General features: G+C 36.9%; 2 protein-coding genes across 3 annotated transcripts in view; both read left to right on the forward strand.

Annotated features, from left to right (window-relative positions):
• Positions 1-6045, forward strand: part of LOC124168860 (mucin-5AC) — a 184061-nt gene extending 178016 nt beyond the window's left edge. For both annotated transcript variants that reach the window (XM_046547218.1, XM_046547219.1), the window contains exons 20-21: positions 301-502; positions 3001-6045. In XM_046547218.1, coding sequence (XP_046403174.1) covers positions 301-502; positions 3001-3392 — 594 coding nt within the window. In that variant the 3' untranslated portion in view covers positions 3393-6045. The remainder of the gene's footprint in view (positions 1-300; positions 503-3000) is intronic.
• A 2006-nt stretch (positions 6046-8051) lies between these two features.
• LOC124168861 lies at positions 8052-20769 on the forward strand. The gene is made up of 9 exons (XM_046547220.1): positions 8052-8268; positions 8347-8508; positions 9186-9409; positions 11502-11626; positions 11827-12715; positions 14500-14721; positions 16373-16743; positions 18043-18172; positions 18628-20769. Exons 1-9 carry the CDS (start codon positions 8198-8200, stop codon positions 18789-18791), a joined length of 2358 nt encoding a protein of 785 aa, XP_046403176.1. The 5' UTR covers positions 8052-8197; the 3' UTR covers positions 18792-20769.
• Positions 20770-23833: the final 3064 nt, after the last annotated feature.

Consider the following 23833-nt stretch of genomic DNA (forward strand, 5'->3'; position numbering starts at 1 on the left):
TGCTCAAATAAAAAGTTTCATGTTCAGCCAAATAAGTACATGCTCACATGATATATGCCATCAAGTAAGCTTGAACTTGATCTATGTCAATCAGTATGTAAAGTTTTTAATGTTTTATTAAAAGCTATTTGATGCTATCCTTTGCTATTCTTCAACTCTGTCCTGTCATAAATGAATTTTATCTCTCTTGAATCAAAATGTCTTGCTCATCTTCCTACCTTCCTGGATTCTAAGGTCCATCCTCTTAACTGTATTGAATAACTATGAAGCATTTTAAAATACCTAAAATTACTCCACAAGGTGGGAGAGGAAAGAAAGATTCCTGCCATACGTGGCACTGTGCGTCAAAAGGATAACACGCCAGATGTTGTGGTTGACGGAAAAGGATATGACGAGGTTGGGGATAAGAGGGATGGTGATCTGTTTGAAGAGAGTGAAGAGGTTATAGTTGAAGTCACATCACAAAAACCAGCTTCAATCAGAAGACCTTCAACACGAAGACGTAAGTGAACACTCTTTTTAACTAACCACTATTTTGAAATAAAAACTGTTCACTCATTCAAGGGTTACCTCTAATGAATATGATGCTCATGCTAATTTGTCTCAGTTCTTTTTACCCTTCAAGTGCCAGCCAACCAATCTATCGGCGTGAGGGATATGTACAAAGAATGATTTAACCCTTTCTCTGCCAGCCCATTTCAGGTGGGATGTATGAGGACTGCCAAGGCTATTTTCTGGAATCAGCAACATTTCAGATTTAAAAATTTTTCAGCTACTTAAATTTATTTAATATGTCTAGATTTTTTTCCCAATTCTTAAGATAGATAGATATATAGATATAGATAGATTATGGGGGTTAACATAAATTACAGCCATTGAGAAGGCCACATTCACGAAAAAAGTGAAATAATTCGGCAGTTTTCGCTCAACCAGCGAGGGCCGATATCTCGGCCCAGTGGCAGTAAAAGGTTTAATGGCAGGGTGTTTATTCTTCTATAGTGCATTTAGTAATCTTCCACAAAAACTTTTATTGTTCTGACCCAGGGTTTACTAGTATATCGTCACTATCAAGGTCTTAATATATACATATATCGTGATCTATAATGTTTATATAAGTATACTACAGAATATATACTAAACCCTGGATCAGAACAATAAAAGTTTTTGTGGAACATTACTAGGCAACTTATTTTGAACTATAAATATGTGGTTCCACCAAGTGAAGCCATTTGATACATATTTATTCTTTTTTTTTTTTAATTAAATATTCTTCCCAAGCAGCCTAACAGACGTAACAACTTTTCATTGATGATGAATTAGAAGTATAATGAAAAAATTGCTTCAACACATTCACATTGGAATTTTCGTGAAATTCTAAGTAAAATTGTACATATCAGTCAAAAGACCATGGGCATTATGCAGATGCACCTCTTAAAAAAGACTAGCACTAATCAGATCAAAGGCAGTACCCAAAAACTTTTCATAGTGAATTGGCTGAAGGAAGAGTTCTCATGTTTACCGAGTTGATTGTTGATAAAGGAATAAAAATGAAAACATAATTGGAGTCTCACAGGAAATGTATATCACACTGCCCATAAGCTTCTGCTCATGGGATGAAGACTGAAATGGCTAAATCCAAAAAAACTTATGGAAGCAAATTCTGGGTGTTTGGCAACAAGCTCAAGTGTTGCCAATGTATTCCTGAGAGAGAATGGTCATTTTCACCCACACTCCTCAGTCCCTGCAGTTCAGGTACTTACAGTCCGGCCGGCGAGAGTTGTCCGATGACAGTGCAAAAGGAGGGGCGGAGAACCCTGCGCCAGCACAGTTTGCAGCCAATGGCTGTCCCCCAAATACACCTCACACCCTCGTCTAGTCATACAACGTTGCCGCATGCATATGAATCACTGAAACAAACCCATTCTTTAAATCAACAAAAGAAGGGATTCTTCTTTTGGGTCCTTCACGCTCATCGTCCCTTCCGGCTCCTGTCTTCACGGAACTCTTTTGTTTACATATGATGTGGGCATTTCCCTTTCTTACCAGGCAACCTTGCCCCCTACCCCGAACTAAACCCTTCTGCCGCTCATCGGACAACTCCCGGCGACTGGACTGTAGCCAGGTTCTCTATCCTTGCAGTCCAGGCACTTAGCTTAAGGTTCTTCAGCCACCTAAAATGTTTCCCTTGCTGCGACTGCCAGTGATACCTCCACCACAGAGGCCACTAGCTCATAGGCACTTATCTCCAAACACTCCATTTTCAATACAGTAATAAGTCATATTTTATGATTCTAGTATACAGGGACTAGCCACACTGATAACTTTATGGAGACACCCGCAATGCACAAATGTGCAAATTCCACTGAGAAAAAAATCAATGGCCTTGACCAGGATTCGAACCTGGATACCTCAATTTCTGGCCCAGTGCTTCACTCAGTTAAGCTACTGAAGCATCAATACCATGTGTGGAAACTGAGGAATCCAGGTTTGAATTGCAGTGAAGGTGAATGATTTGTCCACTATAGAATTTCACAAGCTTGTCACATTTTACACCACCAGATCGCTTTGAGGAGACGTATCATTAGGTTTAGCTTTAAGAACTTTCAAAAGATTAGGCAGATTTTGGGATCAAATGCTTATGGAGACAAAGCCATAACACATAACTATTTAGGTCCATTTTGAAAAAAAACAATAACTATAAACTTCAGGACTATACTTCAATGACTACAAACACAATTCATAGCTTATTTAACAAAATGTATTGCTTACAAATGCTAGGAATTAACTAATTACCAATGTAGGCAATCCGTACGTCACCCAAGCTCCCCCTGAAGCAAATGTCTGGCTATGAGCCTGCTACAGTCCATCCAACCCTGCAACGATTCACACAGGTCCGAAACAGATTTTTCTGCTGGTGCCGAGAACTTTACACTGAGCTCTACATTCCAATGGTGATCCTCAATAATGCAAACTCTCTATCGTATGACTGTTTTCTTGCAGCTTCTCCTCGGCCTACCTCATCCATTGGGTCTTCACGCGCTGCAGGATCGAGCCTGCCAAGAAGGACATCCACGACGAGGCGACCAGCAGTTCAGCCGGCTGGAGACGATGATGACTACGACTATTTTGACATCCCGACCGGGTCCACCTCTGAGAAAGTGCGCGTTCGAGTAGACGGAACTGTTCAGTGTTTGGATCGTGGCAATTTCCCCCACCCTCTGGCATTTAGAAGCGATGATAACATCCCACCATCTTGTAATCGGCGATTTGTGTCTTGTGCCGAGGTGGAAGGGAACATCTTGGGCTGGGAATACGAGTGCCCAAGGCATCTAACCTTCGATCCAATCGGTGGTATATGTAACTGGGCGCCTGAAGGGTTGGGTTGTGACTGATCTATTCAAAATATCCATCAAGACATTTATCAGACCTGTACGCCAGTGCCTGCCCTGGACCTAAGTGTTCATAATCATTGTAACACTAAAAAGAAGTCAACTTACATTGACAAGTATATAAAAGGCATTGGAGTGTTTTCTCGTGAATAATTTCATAGTGGGCCAACTGGTTACAATGATGACAGTGAAAACATATCCATGAGGTCAGTGGCAGCAGAATTGTCCTTATTTAATCAATGAGTCAACTACGAGTTATTCTAAAATGTCTATACATGACGTAGACCTAGCTCAAGCACTGTTGTTTCATCTTTCATACAGTTCCAGTTTCCATGGAGAGTGATGTGTCAATTGCTCATATTTAAAATAACTTGGCTTGAGTTGAGCAACACACACAACAAGAATTAAATTAAGGAAATAATGTTTCTGAAAGCAAATTATAATTTCACTTCCCAGCAATGAATTTGAGATTTGTTCTATGTATTTCTAATGAGGTTAGAAAGTAGAGCTAAAGGCATATGTATGGGTCATAGTCCAGATTGGCAAAATAGCATTTGTTGCCCATTCTCCACATTCTAAATACACGAACACTGTCAAGCATGAAAGACACTGAGTGTATTTAAATGACCTATTTCTGTGTACCTGTAAATCGATCAGTTCTAATGAGTGCATTAATTGATTATGAGTGGAGTGAATGCAATGAAAATAATAACCCTTAATATGGTGAATCAAAATGAGGAGTTATCCCTCAGATGTATACTTCATTATTTTCATCTTGATTTCTTCTATTGTTTCTTTTAAGGTGTTATGCAGTTGGTTTTCAAACAAACAAAATATCACTGAAGTGATGGAGTAAATGACAGCACATATTTCATATAGGAGGTCCATAAGATACCCAAAGTTAAAAGCGGTGTTACAAAATAGAATTTTAAAGATTTTTAGGTGCCTTGTTTTAAAAAGACTTTCCCTCAATCAACCTCTGTAAATAGACCAAGTTGAAATAATTTCAGGAAAAAGCTGATTTTTTTGCCAACAATCTCTACAAAATTTGTACCTGTAAATACACTGTCATTAATACTTAATATCAATTAGTGAGAAGCATGCATTAACATTATTTAAGTGTGCAGTTTTTGAATGAAGACAGATAACTGTAAAACTGAAAATGTGTGGCATTTTTTAATTACTCCCCTCAGAAGTTTTTCCTTGGAAATTTACTTTCTTAGGACTATTTAACCTTCACAGAAATCTTACTCTCCAGACTTATTAGCCCTAATGTCCTTAGCGAGAACATCCTTGCATTGAAGACCAGCAGCAAAGTCCCGAGAGTAATTCTGAAGAAGGCAAATTGTCCAAGAAGGGTAAATTTCCAAGGAAAATATATCACACTAAAATAAAATAAAGGCACTTATTGCATTTTTCACACTTATTTTAACATTCTGCAACCGGTTTCGATGTGTTCTCAGTCATTTTCAAGGGAGTCTAGCTCAAGCTATCAATCAAGTGCTCAGGCTCCACTTGGAGGAACCACATACATATCTATTGTGCGAAATAACTCATTTAGTAATGTTCCACAAAACTTTATTATTCAGACCCTGGGTTTCAACTACTATATTGTGATTAACAAGGTAATAATTATGGTCCTTATATACTGGTTGCTAATCTCCAGCTCGGGAGTGTTGCCTCGACGGACGCTTTTACCCCTCAAGCACAACTCTATTAGGACACTATTAGGGAAAATATGGAACTAACTGCGCTGTCGGCGGCGGTTCGAAAACATATCGGGACGAGAAAGAGTGTGATGTGGATGATTTATTAGAGGAACGATCAGATAATCTAATAAATCGTCCACATCACACTCTTTCTCATCCCGATATGCTTTTGAACCGCCGCCGACAGCGCAGTTAGTTCCATTTTTCCCCTAGGGGCAGCACGACTGTGCCCAGAATTGTGTTTGAGGGGTAAAAGCGTCCGTCGAGGCAACACTCCGAAATATGTCAGGAGATTAGCAACCAGTATATAAGGACCATGGTAATAATAATGACTATTCAGTTCTATATAGAAGTTGAAACGTAAGGTTGGAATAATAAAGAATCATGGAATATAAGTGATTGAACGAACTATGGCCGTTAAACAGTTGAAAGAAAATTAATTCCCCAGGGCCGTACTCTTTGGTGGTCAAAGTATCATGGAATATTACAAAGAGAGTTATTTTGCACTAGTCCAAGGACAAATTTCTGAGGAGGAATGGCACCTCAAATAAAGCCAGAAATATAAGGGTGGAATGCGGATTGCAGATTTTATCATTATCGTAAAAAAATTCTAATGTCTTGAATGGTGGTATTCAGTCATACCTACACATTGAATGAAATGTATCCAAGAGCAGTCGAAATTTGTTTTGCCTGTCTGAAAATTGGAGATCTAAAAACACTTATAAATAATGTCATAAAATTCTCTTATTTTGTACATTTGGTCAACTGTATTTGGAAATAGGCTGAACAGATAGATACATGTCATGTTCATCATACCATCGTGGTCTTTTCATCATAACTTCACAGCAGTATTTATTAAATGGTGGTATTGTTTTGAAGTACTACAAATGGGTCAAATGGTACAAATGTATTTGTCCTGAAGTTGTTTCAGTCAGAAATACTTATTTTTTGAGCAAAAATATTACCTGGACCTCACAACTATATTTTCATCTTAAGAGGTAATACCTGAATAACCTGAAATGAATGAACTATCCAACTGTATATTATGTAATGAGCGTGGAGAAATTGTTGTATTGATTTTGTATATAAAGCTGATTGTAAAGTTAAAAATTATTTCTACCTAAATAAAAACAGTATTTTTACAAAAAAAAGTATATGTATTGTAGTGTGCCTTGATGCCGCACATTCAGGGTTTTTTTTAAGAGAACTACAATTGTTGCACAATAATCAGCCAGATTACCAAAAAACCTGGATTTCTGGAAGTCAATTATAATGACACATTTAAACATCAGAGGCTGATGAAATACAATGCATCATTGAGAGAGCACACTTTGGAACCGACTGGGGTAAGATAAACAAAATAGATATACATATGTATTTACATTAGGAATTACCAAGGACAGGCTTTCAGACATGAATTAAGTTTCACTAAGAAATGCAAATTTAACCAGTTTCTCTGTCTGGTAATGATGTATGTGAGAGGTAGCTATCTAATTTTTCCATTATTTTATAAAATGTGATAGCAGTGGCAGCTGGTGCCTTTGTTAATTATTTATTATTTGAAAATAAGACAACTAGGAACCTTTCTGGATAAAATTGGAGTGATTTTTCTGTTCTGATCCATTTTACATCTACCTAACTTTTATCAAGCATCATTAAGTCTTTAGAAATCCTATTCGGGCTACGGGTGGTATCAAGTAGTATGGAATATACTTCAATTCTCCGTAGTACTAAACTGCAGTGTGTGCTACAGCATGTTTTATCAAGTACATAACCAGCAAGAATTCATAGAAATTCTTCTCATCTGGTAGCAAATGCCATGGTAGCTCACACGACTGGTGTCCTAACACCCCCTTCCACACGCCTTTTTTAATTATTATTATCTTACGTAGATGTGAGAGGTGGCTATCTATAAATTATAATATATAATAAGGTATTATCTGTACATGTAGAACACTATGTGCATCATAAGACAGTGCTCTCTTGGAAAAGAGGAGTTTCTCACTGTTCAAAAGGATTCAGACGTTCCCATGGAATACCACGCCACAGGAACGGCTAAGTGCACTGACAATTTCAGACATCCTAAAAACATTTCTGAAGTGTTCGAACCACCTTTTTGGACTTTCAAAGGCTTAATTAATAACGGCTAAAGCTTTTTAACTAGTAATACCTCTCACTCTTAAATACATAGATAATAATAATAATAATAAAATGAAACACTAGTTAGAATGTTATAAGAACAAAGGCTAAGAGGATCAAATAGCCCTTCCTCGAATGTGAACAGTCCTCTCAACTTTTGAGCCTGGAAAATCTGGCGCATCCCCATCACATTATTGAAGGCTACCAGAAGAAATGATTACATCATATAATTTACGGGAGACAGTGTTTATGAGAAACAATGCCATAATCACTTTCTCACGAAATAACCCTTTCGGTAATGCACTATTTGAAATTTCCTAGGCTTCCACCATACTATTTCTAACAAATTATATGAAAGTAACTTACCAACATTTATCTGCATTGAAAATAACTTGAATTTCTCGAAGTAGTTCGTTCAATGACGTTCCTTTGAAGATAAAATGTGATGGAAGAAATCATTTGAACCCATAATTTAAACCTATTTTGTCAATATTTATATTCATGAAACCCTCCTTTGAAAACAAAAGATAACCACAATTCGTTGTCCGAATTAAACTGAACTGATCTTAATAATGAGCGGGTCTTTGCATTAGAAATAGGAAATAGTTTTATTGGAGGGAGTGATAACATTTCAAGCACAAAAAAAGGCTACGTTCACGATGAAAAGTATATATGTACGTTTTCATGTTACCGATCTCTCCAATATCTAAAAACCGCCGCTACCTCCATTCGGAACGACTCGTTCATAATGACTAATCCGTCATCAATCTGATCGACTCTTCGGAGTCGGTGGTAAATGTTCAAACCAGTTCAAAATTGTAACGCGCGTTGGTGGACCAACTGCTGATTTTCTATTTATGCTGATTTATACTTGTGAGATATTCCCAAGCGGTAGATGTGGCAATTTAATAGAAATTTTGGCTCTTAGTGGAAAGTCGGGGGTTGGCGGTAGTTATCATAATGGACAGCAGTACCATTGGATTGGGATGGGCTCATCGTTTGTTCGAGGCTGTGGAGAATGTTGATATTACGTTAGTGCTTAAAATTATGGTGTCGCCTTTCTTAAACTTGCTATGAATTATCTATAATAATTTACATTAATCTTATAGAGCTGTGAAACATCTTGTGAATCTAAGAGGAGTGAAGCCCGATGAGGTGTTACCCAAATATGGTATCTCGCCTTTTCATCTGGCAGTTGGGGTCCAGCCACTTTCATTCTCCGAAGAAGTTACCAAAACATTTATTGCTGCAGGAGGGAATCCTAACATAAGGTACTCGATAGTTTTTTATTGACCGTCCGTCAAATGGTATTTCACATATTTTATAAGTCTGGCATTAGAGGAAGTCTAATGTCGGTGTTTTTATGTCAAGTTGACTGGCACTGAAGTCAACTTTTGTGTGCGAATAAACCTACAAATGAAGTGTTTGAATTCGAAAATCCAAACTCATAGAATATGATTAAAATATTGGTTGCGCTTATAGCTTAAGATCTTCGAAGGTCCATTTTCTTGGCTCTTCTATTCTTGTCTGAAATTATTTCGGAGGGTTGGCAATATTTGGGTCAGATTACTGCGGGCCGAATGCCAGTAATGCGGCAGTTGACAACAAATTTCATTGGAGTTGAGAGCTATAATTATTAATTTTGTGTGTGTAGGCTTTCAATAAAACAGTGCATGTGTCGCACCACCCATGCATCCATCAGAATAAGTACATGTTAGATGGCAAATTTAGCGATTTCATAACCCAAGATTTATTCAAATATGCAACATCCATGGTTCCCTTATGGCCCTATCCTTTTCTTATAAAAAATGAATATATTTAAGTTGAAGTAATGATTATTTCCCATAAAAATTTTCCCTCTGTTTTTAAATATGTGTCATTGAATACAATACGTGTTTACCTTGAATTTAGTGTTATATGAAGAATTTTTGCTCTTTTCCCATTTCAGATCCAGTGAAGGAGTCACCCCTGTTCATGTGTCAGCAATATGGGGTCGTGCAAAAAATCTAAAACTATTACTATTAGGTGGTGGAGATCCTTTGATTTTAGACGATGATGGTTATTCGGCATTAAATTATGCTGAGGAACATCATCATTTGGCCTGCACAGAAATCATTCAAAAGTTTGTGGAGTTTGGGAAACCAGCCTTTGGATTATTGCTGAATGTGATAGGTATGAGTTTTTTATTATCTATAGTTGGTTAATAGTAAGTTAAGTTGGTTAATAGTAACCCTTTTGCTGCTAACACTGGAAATATCTGGCAGTACGTTTCTTGACCAAGGAGACAAAAGCCAGAAAAATTCATTGGATATTTTCGTATGCAGGCAAACGGATGCCGTAATATTCTGCTCCTTGCTTTCTCCCCCTTTTATGACGGTTGCAAATACTTGAATTCTTAGTTTCCGGACCCAACACAGCAGGGCTTAGGCCGTACCCTCAAAATTCGGGAGCAGGTACCTGGACCCCTTGTCTTATATTAACCCTCTTTACGGTCGTACAATTGTTTATTCAGTCTTTTTTTCAGAATATGTGTTTGATCCTTTCTCGAAAAAAATTAAACTAAGAATTGAATTCTTTGTCTTCTGAGCAGCGTTTACAATTTTTAGATTTTTATGGAATTTTTTTAAAATTCTACCGTAAATATTTACTGATATCTCGATTTCAGTACAATGAGCAACATGAAAAATATTGATATATTAAATCCGTTAATATTGATGGTAGAACTTCATTTAACATTTGACAATGCCCAGAAAAATATGAGGAATTCAATTAAAAGTCTTCATTTTAAAAGAAAGCAATAATTATCCATGTAGCTAATACACATGAGCAAATCATAAGTTGACCGCGAACCAATGCCACTCATAGGGTTTAAAACCCAGAAAGGAGGGAATCCAATTACCCTCGGAGTCCGACATAATGCGGAGTCCCTACTGAGAGGGGTTGAAAAAGATAGGAGCTGAGCATATGTGATTGCCTGTGGGATCCTTCTTAACATATGTCCTACAAAACTGCTCTGTACAGAGTGCCTTGGGGCTCAGTCCAGCAGTCATACTATGGAGGAAACTCCATTGTCTTGAAAGAGTTTATAGTTAGCATTAGGTTAATAGTTAGTTAATATGTGTTAGACTGTTTTTCTGATAAATAAGTGCTGTATGCACTGTATTGGACTCTAATTTATTGTTGCTGGTAGAATTTGATTTTTTTGCCGGCATTTCTCACTTGATTTTCATATTGCATGCGTATGTAGTTTGTACTGATTTTTGTCTAAGTAAATCTGCTTTTATCATCTTATGATTATGCGTATTGATTAAATTTTTACTGTTGCTTGAGCAAGGCATTACTTATGCTGTTCATTCAAATGATTGTATTCAATGCTTGGTGTTGAAATAATAAAACAAGTAGACTAGGTTTTCTGATTTGATTCAACATTTACAATGCATGTGCTACGGAGAAAAAAGTACCCCAGCAGAGTTTGTGCTGCCACTATTGTTCAGTGGAAAATAGGTTTCCTCTACTGTGGGTTGTTATTCTTGTTCGAAGAAGGAAATTCTAACAAGGCAAACCATTTCCATTTTTTGGTCGATCAAATTCACAACGGATTAGTGGGTGTATCTTAACCCTAGCGTGTCTCGTGATGGCCCTTGCCCTATGGAATGGATTGTGCATTAAATGTCATCAGTTGTGTATTGTTTGCATTTTACCATGTTATTTGATGTATATGGGCAACAATATTGGTAATCCTGTCAAAATATTCAGGCCAGGAGTGGAAATTTTGCAGAATGGGTCTGTATTTATGTATGTCAAAATCCAAATCGTTTCAGTGAAACAAACCTGGTTGAAAAATGACATAAATTACCGTCACTATGATGTATATAAATTGGCTCCATTCTGCATCAAAGTTTCACCAAAAGCTTTTGACTTGAAGATACTGGCAGGATTGATGGCAAAACTGTTATTATCAGACTTCAATTGATGCATAGTAAGCTCAAAAAATATGATCACATACAGATGGGTTGGTTCCACTGTTTTTTTCGTTTTGTTCTGTAACTGGCATTGGTTCTCGATTTCAGATCTTGGTTCCAATCCAATCAAATGTTTCATTTTGGTGATATGTAATGGTAAACTAGCTCATTACTCCTTATTAGTATTTTTACAGAGCCTGATCTTTGCTAACTCTATACTGTTTCCATTCATGCATATTCTGTGTTGGTATTTTTGATTGGCGCTTTTTAATCTTCTATCTATTCTTCTCACTATTGCTTAGGGAATGAAACGACTGCAAGAGAAAGTGAGAACATAAATGATTTGAATGCAAGAAAGATTTCTCATGAACAAGACAAATTGATGAATTCTTCTGGTTGCAGAGTTGGTGTTGGAAGTTCAGTTTTGGTAATTCTTTGGTTTTTCTTTTTCTTTAGCCATTCGAGAGTTTTTGTTAGCCTTTGAAAACATTGAACAAATGTGTTCAAACCATTTGGAGTAGAATGAAAATGTGTTGAGTGTATTAAATAGATTATTTAGAATTTCCTAAGTTTCAACGGCATACTGTTTCTTGTCATTCTTTCTTTCATTTCACATTGGTGTTCCAGAATGGACTAAAATTCCAGAGTGGGTACCATTCAGAAGTAGGAAGATACAAGTGGTTTCCGCATCCTCAGATCAAAAATGATACATTGAAATCTGTTGAAGCTGAGGGCAATGATTTGATATCTGATTCAAACTGCAATGGAGATTCTGATCTGATAACAGATGATGCTGATCATTCACCCGAGGAAAATGGCAGAAATAAAAGACGTGGGGTCTCAAATGAAACTTATGTAATTTATGGTAGTCCAAAAGTAGGGCTCTTGTACAATTGCCCTCAGAATGATGACTGCATGACCCAAGATGAGTCGGAAAATTACTTGAATGATGAGTGTAAAGGTAATAATGTGGGCGAGATAAATTTGACGTATTCAGTTCAGGATAATGCATTCTACCCTTGGGCAAACTTTTACCGTGCAGATGGTTCATACTCTGATAGGGTATCGTGTCTAGCCAGTGGAATTAGAGTATCAACCTCCAGTCCGAACGAGAACTGCATGCAATCTCCTCTGCAATTAATTAGCCCTCCCTTATGTGCAAGGGGAAATATTGATTATCCGGTTTATGAGGTTGACAAATGTAGCCAAGTGCAGAGGAGGATAGATTTTGACAAAAGCTGGGAGACTTCCAGCACTCTTTCAAGTTCATGCCCTGATATACACCGGGAATGTTTTGAGCAAGAATTTCGGTGTGTTACGACTAGAAGGGAGGTACGTAGTGCAAAATGTATGGGCTCCAAAGGTTTCACTTTTTCGAAATCGGAGAGTGAAGACTATTTTACAGTTCCTGAGGAAATTAATGAAATTGAAGATGAAGAGGAAGGGATCCTGCTTGAAGAAAAGAGGCTGGAAACACCAGTTATACCTGGACATGTGATTCCCCAGGAACCACAAAGTAAGTATCTTAAGGCTGTTATACACGGGGCAGGCAATTGCAATGGTTAGAACTGCATTGATTTCTCATTATGGTGCGCAAACACACAAACGAAATCAGAACGGTGTCTTTTGCCATCTCATGTCCATGCATTCCAGCAATTCACCTCCTAACACAGTATAATTTTGACTGTGCCTTCATACTCACGTCAGATAGTGCAATTACATGCCCCATTGAAATGGCCTTGAAGTATAAAGTGAGTCAGTGCAAGCCAATGTCTCAATGTTAATAAGGATTTTGCTAACGTATATGGCAATTAGCTTCATCATTGATGAAGTATTGTGCAACTTGGAACAAATTTGGCATAATTTTAAAGTCTGTGCAAAATCAGTTCAAGTTGTTAGCCAAATCCAACATATAAGTCAAACTCATCGTAAAAAAAAGGTGTTTATTCTACCTCTAAAATGTAAATTTAATTCATCATTATTTTGTAATGGAGCTATAAAAATTTCTTGTTTCTATATTTCATTGACGATTGATAAAGAGCAAATTTTCTGTATGGATAATTATTTTTACTACCAGATGTCTTTTTAATATGAGTACATGTATTTCATGAAAATTTTCAATGCAATTGGTCGTATCCTAATTTATACAATTTATTGCTTGCCAGTTTCCCAGACTTGAGTATTATTCTGAAATTTCCAACACATTTCTGGGTGTTTTAAAGTAGTCATAAAATTATTTTGAAATTATTTTTTTTTAATATATATGTACTTCAATAAAATAAAGTGCATACATGATGAATAATGTGATTGCAAGTGGTGAAAATGTAAATGCAATAATTTCTTATAACTTTAGTTGAATTGAAGCCTGTGTTAGTGTTCATTTCATAAAAGGTTCGAGATAAATTGTATTTTTCAAAGGAATTCTTGTAATGTGAGTGGTATTTAATTGATTAGTTCAAGATAAGTTAATTTCTTATGCATGTTACAATATAAAGCTTCTTTTTAAATTATCACATACTTTCTATCCTGATTCATTACATAGTCCCATTGAAAATTTGTTCCTAATTATCCCTCTTATATATCAATGTTCAATAATGCTTCTCTCTACCTTTTTTTATTTATAGACAAATTTTACTGCCAATTCTATAACGTATAATAGCACATCATCATCATGATCACTGATCAACAATCCAAAGATTGGTTTGACGCAGCTCTCCTTTAATTCTCCTATCAGCTAATCTTTTCACACCTACGTATTTCTTCTCTTTCAACTCTGTCTTTACGTTTTCTATATATTTTTTCTTCCTTTTCCGTTCTTGCCATCCACTAGTCCCTCAATGATTGTCTTCATTAGGCCATCATGTCTCAAGATGTGGCCTATAAGATTGTTCCATCTTCTTATTAAGGTTATCATGAGGCTTCTCTCCTACTCTTCTCAGGACTTCCTCATGTCTCACTCGGTGGAGCAATTCGATCTTTATCATTCCTCTGTAGCACCACATTGCCAAGACCTCTAACCTTGTTTTCTCCCCTGCTGTCATTGTCCATACCTCACTTCTGTATAGGAGCATGCTAGCACATATTAGGCATTATTGTGTAAATGCATTAATTTTCAACTAAGTTTATATCATATTCAAATTTAACTGCTAATGCTGCAATAACTCTATGCTAATAATAATGCAATGTAATGAATTTCCACTAATTATTTTATTGGTATCATTTAAGTCCATCATTCTTGGGCTGTTCATGTTTATATTTGGACACTTGAGGTGTTAAAAGTTCTTTAATTGCTTTTTATAGTTTGCAGACGCAGTAGTATGAGTTCTCTGACTAGTGGTTGCACCGTAGATATAAGGAGAGAACTAAAGAAAGTTGCATCTTGTGGTTGTAGCATTCCTGTTGGGCCTGTCACTGCCACAACTAAGAGAGTTTATCAGCGGATGATAAGGAGATTTAAGAAGAAGAATAGACATTTAATGAGAGAGCAAATTCCTCTTCCACCAGCTGTCAGTTACAGTTCAAGTAAGTGCTGATTATTTTTTTGGTTGTGTATATTTCGATACGTCCACTGCAAAAACACTCAACAATCGCCCACCGAAACAAATCCGCTCGTCTAGCAGCCCAACAATACGAATATGCTCAGTTGGCAGTGTCTGGAGCATAAACGCTCATCTCCTATTCTCCAAGCTTGGAGGTGAGCGTTTATGCTCCGGACACTGCCAGATGAGTGTATTCGTATTGTTGGGCTACTAGATGAGCAGATTTGTTTCGGTGGGCGATTGTTGAGTTTTTGCAGTGGAGGTATTAATTTTGTTATCTTCAAAATTTGCTTTGTCTCGGAAAGAGTTTTGAAAAAATTCTTATCCTACCAATACATACCTAACCTTGAAGCATTTTTTTGTGAGATATTAGAAATCTATTCTATTCAACCCCTGAATATTTTATGCTATGGAAAACCCCTGAATAGTTGCTAAACGCCATTTGTGGCATGATGTGAAAAAATCCAAGTTAAAGTCTTGCATCAAATATTGCAAGAATTTTCAGAATTATTGATATGGCATGAGTAAATTATGGCGAGTAATGATTTTGCTTCATTTGAAAATTAGCATATGTACATAATCTTCTAATTGTATTCTTGACTAAGATCAGATGAATCATTCTTTGTCACAGTAACTTAATTTTTTGTAGAAATTGATTTCTTGAGAAAATATTAAGAGAAGAACTGTTAATATAGTTTTCATTAATCATATGATTATGCAGGTTTTAAAATGAATGTGCTTATTCACAGTAATATCCCACATTTATCATTCAGTGTTATAATATCTCATGACATTTCCCCAAATTGACCCAGGATCTTTCAAGAAACGAGGAAGTACCAAATTTCTAGGAGGAATGCTCTGAACGTACTGAAAACTTTTATAGTAAATTGCAAAATTACCTTCTCAAATACACCTTGATTTGGGAATCCTAAATAAAAATTGTCAATCGATAGAGAACAAGATGACTCATTCCTATTACTGCAATCACAATTATCTCAAAAAATGTCATTTTCATTAAGTTGCATGCTGAATAAAAGTGATGTCAATGTTGTCAAGGATGTATACCAAGTTGAAAAAAGAAGTGAGAAGAATCTGAAAATCCGAAAAGATGTCAGGTTTGTCCACAATTCAATCAAGTATCTGTCTGGAAACTTAATGTAGATTCTATGTATTGGTTGTGTTGCTAACTTTTTGTACATAGATATCAAGTGTGCCTGGCCGTTATGAGAATCAGCAATGCTTGAAACATAGAAGTATTGGAAAGACCTTTCAGAAGTTTTTTTTTTGTCCTTTGAGAACTACATACTTACCATAAATTCCAGACATCATGAAATTGAGGTGACTTGATTTATGGTACATTCAAAAACTGCGTAAGCTAAATTAGACAATACATTAGACCCTCATTTTATGATGGTTTCAACTTCGATGGGATCAACATGTCATCTGAGTTTATTATCCTCACTCCTTTTAATCTTTAAAGTTTGATTGTTTGATTTCCTCTTAGTTAGCACAGCATAAATTTTAAATCAATAATCGAGTGTGTAAAGGGCTTCACAGTTATTCGGTGATAACTCTAAGCATCATAAGTTAGGTTTAAGTTGTCATAGTCACAATTGTCTCTCTCCTCTTCACAGAGTTTAGCAGTGAGCTGGAAGAGACTTTGGCAAACCCTTTGAACATGTCCCATACCAAATATTTTGCGTTTGAGCAGAAAATGACGCTACAGTTTGATGGATGTGGGAGATTTAATGAATGGAGGGAAGGCAATCAGAAGAGTTCATTCAATTATTTACTCCTTGATCCACGGATGACTCTCAATCTGCCGTCAAGATGGGCTGCCGACGGATCTTCGGACAAAAGCTTCTTCAGTGGAGACAGTTCTAAGTTTTGGCGAGAATTCATCAACTCCATCTTCTATGTGGGTAAAGGGAAACGCTCACGTCCATATTCACACCTTTACGAGGCAGTCGCTGCTTGGAGGAATAAGAGTAGCGGTACTCCAAGGGTTAGTGCAACCTTCTCTCATATATGGCATGCAATAAATGCGTATAATTGTAAAACCTATAAGATTTTATGCTTTCCCTGCGAATTGTGTGGGTAAAATTCTCTCTGGATTCCCACTGGGTTAAAAACTCCATTTCTGCTGACGTTTCAAGCTCCGACTTCAAAGAGTTCAAGATGTTCATCTTCAGGGCTACCGAATGCTGTTTCAAGGAATTTCGCCTTTTATTCTCGAAATTTTGGCAGAAATAGAGTTTTAAACTCAAAGGGAATCCCGAGGGAATTTACCCACAAATTGTAAAACCTTTTATCATTTTGATTGTTTTGCCTGTACTATGCAAATCAATATGTAATCTGAAGTTCCGTGGCTGTGAAAATTAATTCCTTGTATGACGACAGTGATATATTTTGGTGTGTGCAAAAACAATAATTTAAAGGTTATGATTTTCTTAGTTATGAAAAAATTGTGAGCAAATAGGCAAGTACCCTTAAACTGTCTTGTGATTCATCATCATGGTAACTTATCAAATGCTATTCATTTTTATGCATATTGCATGCATGTTGGTTTTGAGCAAATTGGCCAAAAATTTCCCCTCTTATAATGAAGTTTGATTCATGCTATGAATACCCATACATTTATTAATGATAAAATAATGGCTGAAATGATATGCAAAACGTTATACACCACGTGAGAATATTGCTTAGCAATCAAATTTACAAGAAGTGCTCATTGGTATGTATCATATTAGTGGAGTAGACCAGTTAAAAATAAGAGGTTTTCTTTTTCTGACTGTAAGTACAGCATGCATAGTAGATATATGGTCCCTTCCATGAGGAGTAATGTGTGCGTATGCTGGTAGACTTTATGTTGTTTACTGCATGGGAAATTTTTCAACATTTTTTTCTTCTAGTCATGCACCAGAATTTATCTCTAATGATTCTAGCACTTCCCCTCCACCTCTATTGCTTGATTATAAATGACCATATTTTTGTCTTGAAGAGGCAGTGGGTCATTTTTTTAGCTCTGTGTATGGTAATGACCTAAGTTCATCCAATAAATTTTGGTAAAAATTAATGAAATGGCCAGTGACAAATCGTATGTATTGGGCCTTATTGAGAGAAAAAAATCTTGAAATAATATTTGTAATCTTCAGATTGCTAGATCGACTGCTTATTTCTGATTGATTTTAACTAGCCTTGACTAAAGTCATTCCTCTGCAATGAAATAATTGTGCACTATATCTATGATATGATGTTATTATGTATTGTAAAATGTTCATTTAAGCCTGATTACTTTTTTCAGAGAAAGAAAAAGTTGAGGCAGATTATAGAAATATGGAATCAGGACTTAGGTGTTGTCTGTCTACATTTGTTCCAAAATGTGATCCCTGCTGAAGCCTTGACTAGAGAAGCTGCAATGATCGATGCCATAGGTAATTCTAGATTTATATTTGTGGTTGAATTATCATTATTTCATTGTTATCTAATATCTTCATTGGTTGTCATTTTGGAGGAAGCGCTATTCCTGATTCCAGTGGTAATGTGAATTGTGGATCAGGTTTGGTGGATAAATACAATTTATTTTGCACAATTTTAAAATGCTAATCCATTGTTTCTTTTAAAAAAATGGACATATTTGTGGTGGCATCATTTTTAAAGTTGGGTATGTGAATACGTTTTTTGCAATAAATTTTTTGATAAACTGTGGCTACAAAATTTTTGGCTTTTTAATACCAACATAACTTCCGATGCATAGTTAACCATGTTTTTTTTATCAATTCTTTTTCAAATATCTAAATGGGGATAATCTTTGTACAAATACATATACTATTGTTATTTGTGTGTTTCTGTCGTAGAATCATTACAGAGGTTCTTATTGTTCTTTCAGGCATTAAAAATCTGACAAATGAACAGAGGAGAAAATATTACGGATTTATTTCCACCTTGGGGTTTTCTGAAAAGAGGTTCTTCGGATCCTTCCTTCTACACCGTGCATTCATCATTTTCCTGGCTGAAGGTGAAAGGCAGATTAAACCAGCTCACCTTTCATAAATCATTTTGTTTTCAGTTTTTATGAACCATTTTTATACGTTGTTTATCTAGTCCTTACAATGTTATTGTGGGTTTTTGTAGAATTTTTTGTGTGAAAAATTTATCCTTTCCTTAATTTTCTATTTACAATTGTTGTGACATAAGGAAGGTTTAAGTATTGTGTCCGGAGGGTAGATTATTGGGCTGATAGGAGGGTTTCAGTCTCCTCACTTTTCCAAACTAATCTATGGGTTGAGTGAAATGAGTGAAGATTTTTGAGTCTTCTCAAGATGACTAAAGTATTATTGGTTAAAGACTGCATGTGTACATGTTTGCTTTGTTAAAAAAACCTTTGGAAGGGAATTATCATAATATTTGCAGTGCTATTTATTAATTTTGAGTCCCCAGTAAAATCTTTTTTTCTTGAAAACTTGTGGAACCTTAATGATTCAGAGGAAAAGGTTTGAGCCACACAAAAAGTGTTTGAATAAGTAATTCATTGTAACCTCATTTCACCCAGTACTTTAGCCATCTTTACTCGTGACTGGCCAGGAAAATAATCTTGGACCGCATGCATGGACTCTCAGGAATAAAGGTATTTTTTCATTTTCTGTGAAATTTCCCGAGAAATAACACCTCTGCGCCACGTCAACAAATGCTGTTTTTCCAAGGTTCCCCTCTCACCTAAGTTTAAGTTTCAGTATATGTGGCACTTTTTAGAATTATCCATCATCACAGTCTTCAACCTTAAGATTGATTTGACGCAGCTCACCACTCAATTCTCCTATCAGCTAATCTTTTAAAACGTGCATAATTCTTCAGCTTTATCCTTCATCACTGCTCTACGTATATCACATGTGGCCTAACTCTGCCATTTTTTCCTTCCGAACTGTCCATCAACTATAATTTTCAGCAGACTGCCACATCCCAAAATGTGGCCTATTAAATTATTCTGTCTTCTAGCCAAGGTTTTTTCAAGACTTTTCTAACCTATTTCTCTTCCGAGAACTTCCACATTACTTACATGGTTTAATGATTTGATCTTCATCGCTGTAAAACCACATTTCAACAGCTTCCAACCTCGATATCTCCTCTCCTGTCCTCGTGCAGTGCCTCACTACAAGTCTGATGTATTTTGTAATGCATTTTTAATAGTCGTCAAAACAATGGAATATATTCCAAAAATCACAAAATTCTCATGTTGCATTGTACCTTAGATCAGAGGAAATTTTTTTCGCTGCCTTGAGGCTCAATGTGTGCTTTGTCTGAAACACAAGTGACTCGTCTTGATGTATGCCAAGAAAAGGCAGTCTTTGTCAATGTGGCTAAGTGCAAGTAATGACTGTTATGTGTTCATTAATCACCAGGACCACCTTATTTACTTGTTGTATTTAATGAAATGATCTAAGGATGTGGAGTGTAATATGTTCCTTTTCGGTACCATACTCTCTGGTTGCATAAATTTTGCTGAGAGATCGCGTGCTATTTTAATATGTAATCTATTTTGAATCTAGGTGCTATTTACAGACATGCTTTCTTCTGGCAATTTTGTTTCTTTTTGTGTATGGTGAAGAGCTCCATACAAGATGACTGATTATGCCAGAGAACTAAATTTTCGTTTTCATACGTGTTTCAAAGTTTAATAAGGTGTCATACTGTTCATTTTACTTGTGTGGAGGGCCTAAAGGCCTGCAATTTGACTATTTATGACAGAGTCATTATTATTATTATTTATTCATTAATGTGTGATTTGTGTTTGAATGTGTGATGTGAGATTTTTAAAATAATTTTATTAACTATATTAATGTTTCTTTGTGTGTAGCTCATAGGGGCCATCTGAGTTACAAATTATGGAAGACACAAGTATTTAATGTACCTGAGATTTCTAATAATTATTTTACGTCCTATATTAATGTTGATTATATTAACAATCAGTGAATTATAACATTTTGGAAATATTTTATGCTGAAGATAAGTAAATTTTCATTTTGAATATTAAGCTTGGTAAATTTATTATTCGGTCCCCTGGATGCTAAGTTTTCAGAACCTAATCCATGTACTTTGATTAATACAAGGTTGCTTTCATGAAACAGTGAAACGAAAAAGTCTTAGTCAAGGATGGCAAGTGAAACGAAACTAAAATGTTTCGTTTTATCGTTTCGTTTCAACCCGGAGCAAAACGAAAATAGGAGGAATGTTTTTAGTTCCGTTCCCGCACGAAATTAAAATCACCAAGGAGTTTAGTTCCGACCCGGGACGAAACTTTACTCCTGGGAACGAGACTAAATTAATCAAAACCCCACTGTTAAGTTTTGATCCAAAAAGTTAAGTGGAGGAGGATGAGAGAGAATAGTTTCGACCCATTACGTTTGACATTCGTGTAGAGAGGTTAAAACATTGAGCTTAAAAATCAAATGGCCAGTTTGTATACAACCGTTCTCTTGTTAGTAGTAAAAATATGAGTACCCCATGCACCTAATGGCAGTAGGCTGAACCTCTACTTCATTCAATCATACTTCGTACTCATTGTGTGGGTCGAAACTAAACTGTTCGAAGGAGAAATACATGGTCCCTCCGGTACGAAACATTATCTGTGCTTCGTTTCGTCCCCGAGGTTTAGTTTAGTTACGATCCCAAGTAGTTTGGACCCCGATTTCGTTTTGACCCTGAGTTTAGCTCCCCGGGTTTTAATCTACAGTTGAGGACCTCAAATCCAGAAAGCTTGGGACCGAAGGGCTTCTGGAGTTCTGGTCTTCATAGTATATTTAGTAAATTAATTCATTTATACATGTCCTCAGGCTCTTGTACTTGATATTTGATATCCTTATGTGTCCCTGACAAGGTTCTTAGCGTATGTCCATAGTATGTGCTAACTTCCTACGCATCCCAGAACAAGGCTTGGAGAGTGGTGCTACGAGGTGGTAAGTCAAAACACTACGCAGAGGAATTTTCAAACGTTCTGGATTCCAGATTTGAGGTCTCAACTGTATTTCATTTTGTTTCTACTCTACGCTCCCGGGAACGAATCTATTGAAATTTTACTTGTTTTGAGTTTCGTTATTAGTTTCAATAGCCATCCCTGGAGTTAGTACATTTAATTTGAAGCTCTATGGAACTTAGCTGGATAATTAATGTATTTCTTCTTTACTTCTACTGAATGTTTCATGCTTGCAATATAACCTAATCAGAGGAACATACATTTCAGCAACAACATTGATGTTATCAAGTGTAACAAATTCATCAGAGGAAAAGCAATTTCCCTTAAATGGAATTTAATGTTGACCAGTTGTACTACGAAGGTGTCTTCCTTGTCAGAAGAGTTCTGTTGGATTTAGAGGACAAGAAGGTTTATACTATCTGACATACAATGCCACAAGACAGGATGATTTAGTGCAGAGTGAAGTACTGAAGCGTCAATCCCATCTGTGGAAACTGAGGAATCCAGGTTTGAATTGCAGTGAAGGTGAATGATTTGTCCACTATAGAATTTCATGAGTTAGTCATATTTTACACCACCAGATCGCTTTGAGGAGACGTATCATTAGCTTTAGCTTTAAAAACTTTCAAAAGATTAGGCAGATTTTGGGATCAAATGCTTATGGAGACAAAGCCATAACACACAACTATTTACATATGTCCATTTTGAAAAAAACCAACAATGACTATAAACTTCAGGACTATACTAACACAATTCATAGCTTATTTAACAAAATGTATTGCTTAAAAATGCTAGGATTTAACAAATTACCAGTGTAGGCAATCCGTATGTCACCCAAGCAACCCCTGAAGCAAATTGTATTTAAGGGACAAGAAGGTTTATGCTGCCTGACATACAATGCCGTAAGACAGCATGTTTCTGTGCAGAGCAACAGAGAGGCTAAAACTGTAACTCAGAATAATAGGGTATTCATCATTTACACCATAGATGGAAACTCCTGTGGTGGAGTCAGCGGCATACAAGTGCTCATAAAGAACAAAAATTCCAGGGATGAAAACGTTTTGCCTTGTCATGTATTGTAACTTGTATCCCTTGCAATCGCATCATTCGTATGATCGGTGCTCATATTTTATTCAAGGCTACTGATTTCTCCTGTGTGGAATTTTTCCTTTTAATATGTAGTTGCATATGACTCCATTATGGGGTGCCACTTACTCGTATATGTCTATTTCCTTGATAAACTTCTGCATTACTTTATTCTCCACTGGGGTCACCAGGGGCTAGGCCCCAATGGTAAACCCTTAGCGTTGGTGGTGGTACGGGCCCTTATGGGAATTGGCTCCAGGAATTCATACCCTTAATGTTAAGGATATGCGAACAGTGGTGGATCCAGGGACAAGGAAGGGCTTAGTGGGAGTAATATCTCAGCAGTAGTGGGGGTCCGAAGAAAATTACCATTATATCCAGGGTAATTTCTCCATGTTTCCGGTGCAACCGCGTCGGTTTGTTGGTGATGACAACAGTTTCGCTGGCACTGCTGCCAGCGTCTTCAGGTCGAAGATGATGCCGGTCCACGATTTTCGTCCTCCTTATATCCCGTCAGTCCCGCCAGTTGTGGCTGCCGCTCTCTTATTGGTCCGCCTAATGAGCCTCCTCCAATGGGCATCAAGATGGTAGCTGTCGTCTCTGTTAAAATTGTCCGTCCGGGCTATCTCAATGGATTCGCGGATGAGTCTGGGAAAATATCTGCCTTTCACTATTATCTTGGCGTCGTCAAACTTAATGTCATGTCCCGGGGTCCAGGCGTGCTCCGATATGGCAGCCACAACTGGCGGGACTGACCCCCTATATAAGGAGGACGAAAATCGCGGACCGGCATCATGTTCGACCTGAAGACGCTGGCAGCAGTGCCAGCGAAACTGTTGTCATCGCCAACAAACCGACGCGGTTGCACCGGAAACATGGAGAAATTAAAACCTGAACACCGCGGAAATCTACGTAGTCATATCCAGGGTAAATTGGATACCCAAGGGGGGAGCTATAGCCCTCCTTAGCCCACACCCATTGATCCAGGTGAGCGACCTGTACTTTTTGATCTTAAGTCGAGTTGTGACTACTGAAGAGT

This window comes from Ischnura elegans, chromosome 12, assembly GCF_921293095.1.
Source record: "Ischnura elegans chromosome 12, ioIscEleg1.1, whole genome shotgun sequence".
NCBI lineage: Eukaryota > Metazoa > Arthropoda > Insecta > Odonata > Coenagrionidae > Ischnura > Ischnura elegans.

Coding starts and splice junctions, on each gene's coding strand:
- LOC124168861 (XM_046547220.1), top strand. CDS start 8,198: ATGGACAGCAGTACCATTGGATTGGGATGGGCTCATCGTTTGTTCGAG. Junction 11,627..11,826: donor GTGTTGGAAGTTCAGTTTTG/GTAATTCTTTGG, acceptor TTGGTGTTCCAG/AATGGACTAAAATTCCAGAG. Junction 14,722..16,372: donor AGCTGTCAGTTACAGTTCAA/GTAAGTGCTGAT, acceptor TCCTCTTCACAG/AGTTTAGCAGTGAGCTGGAA.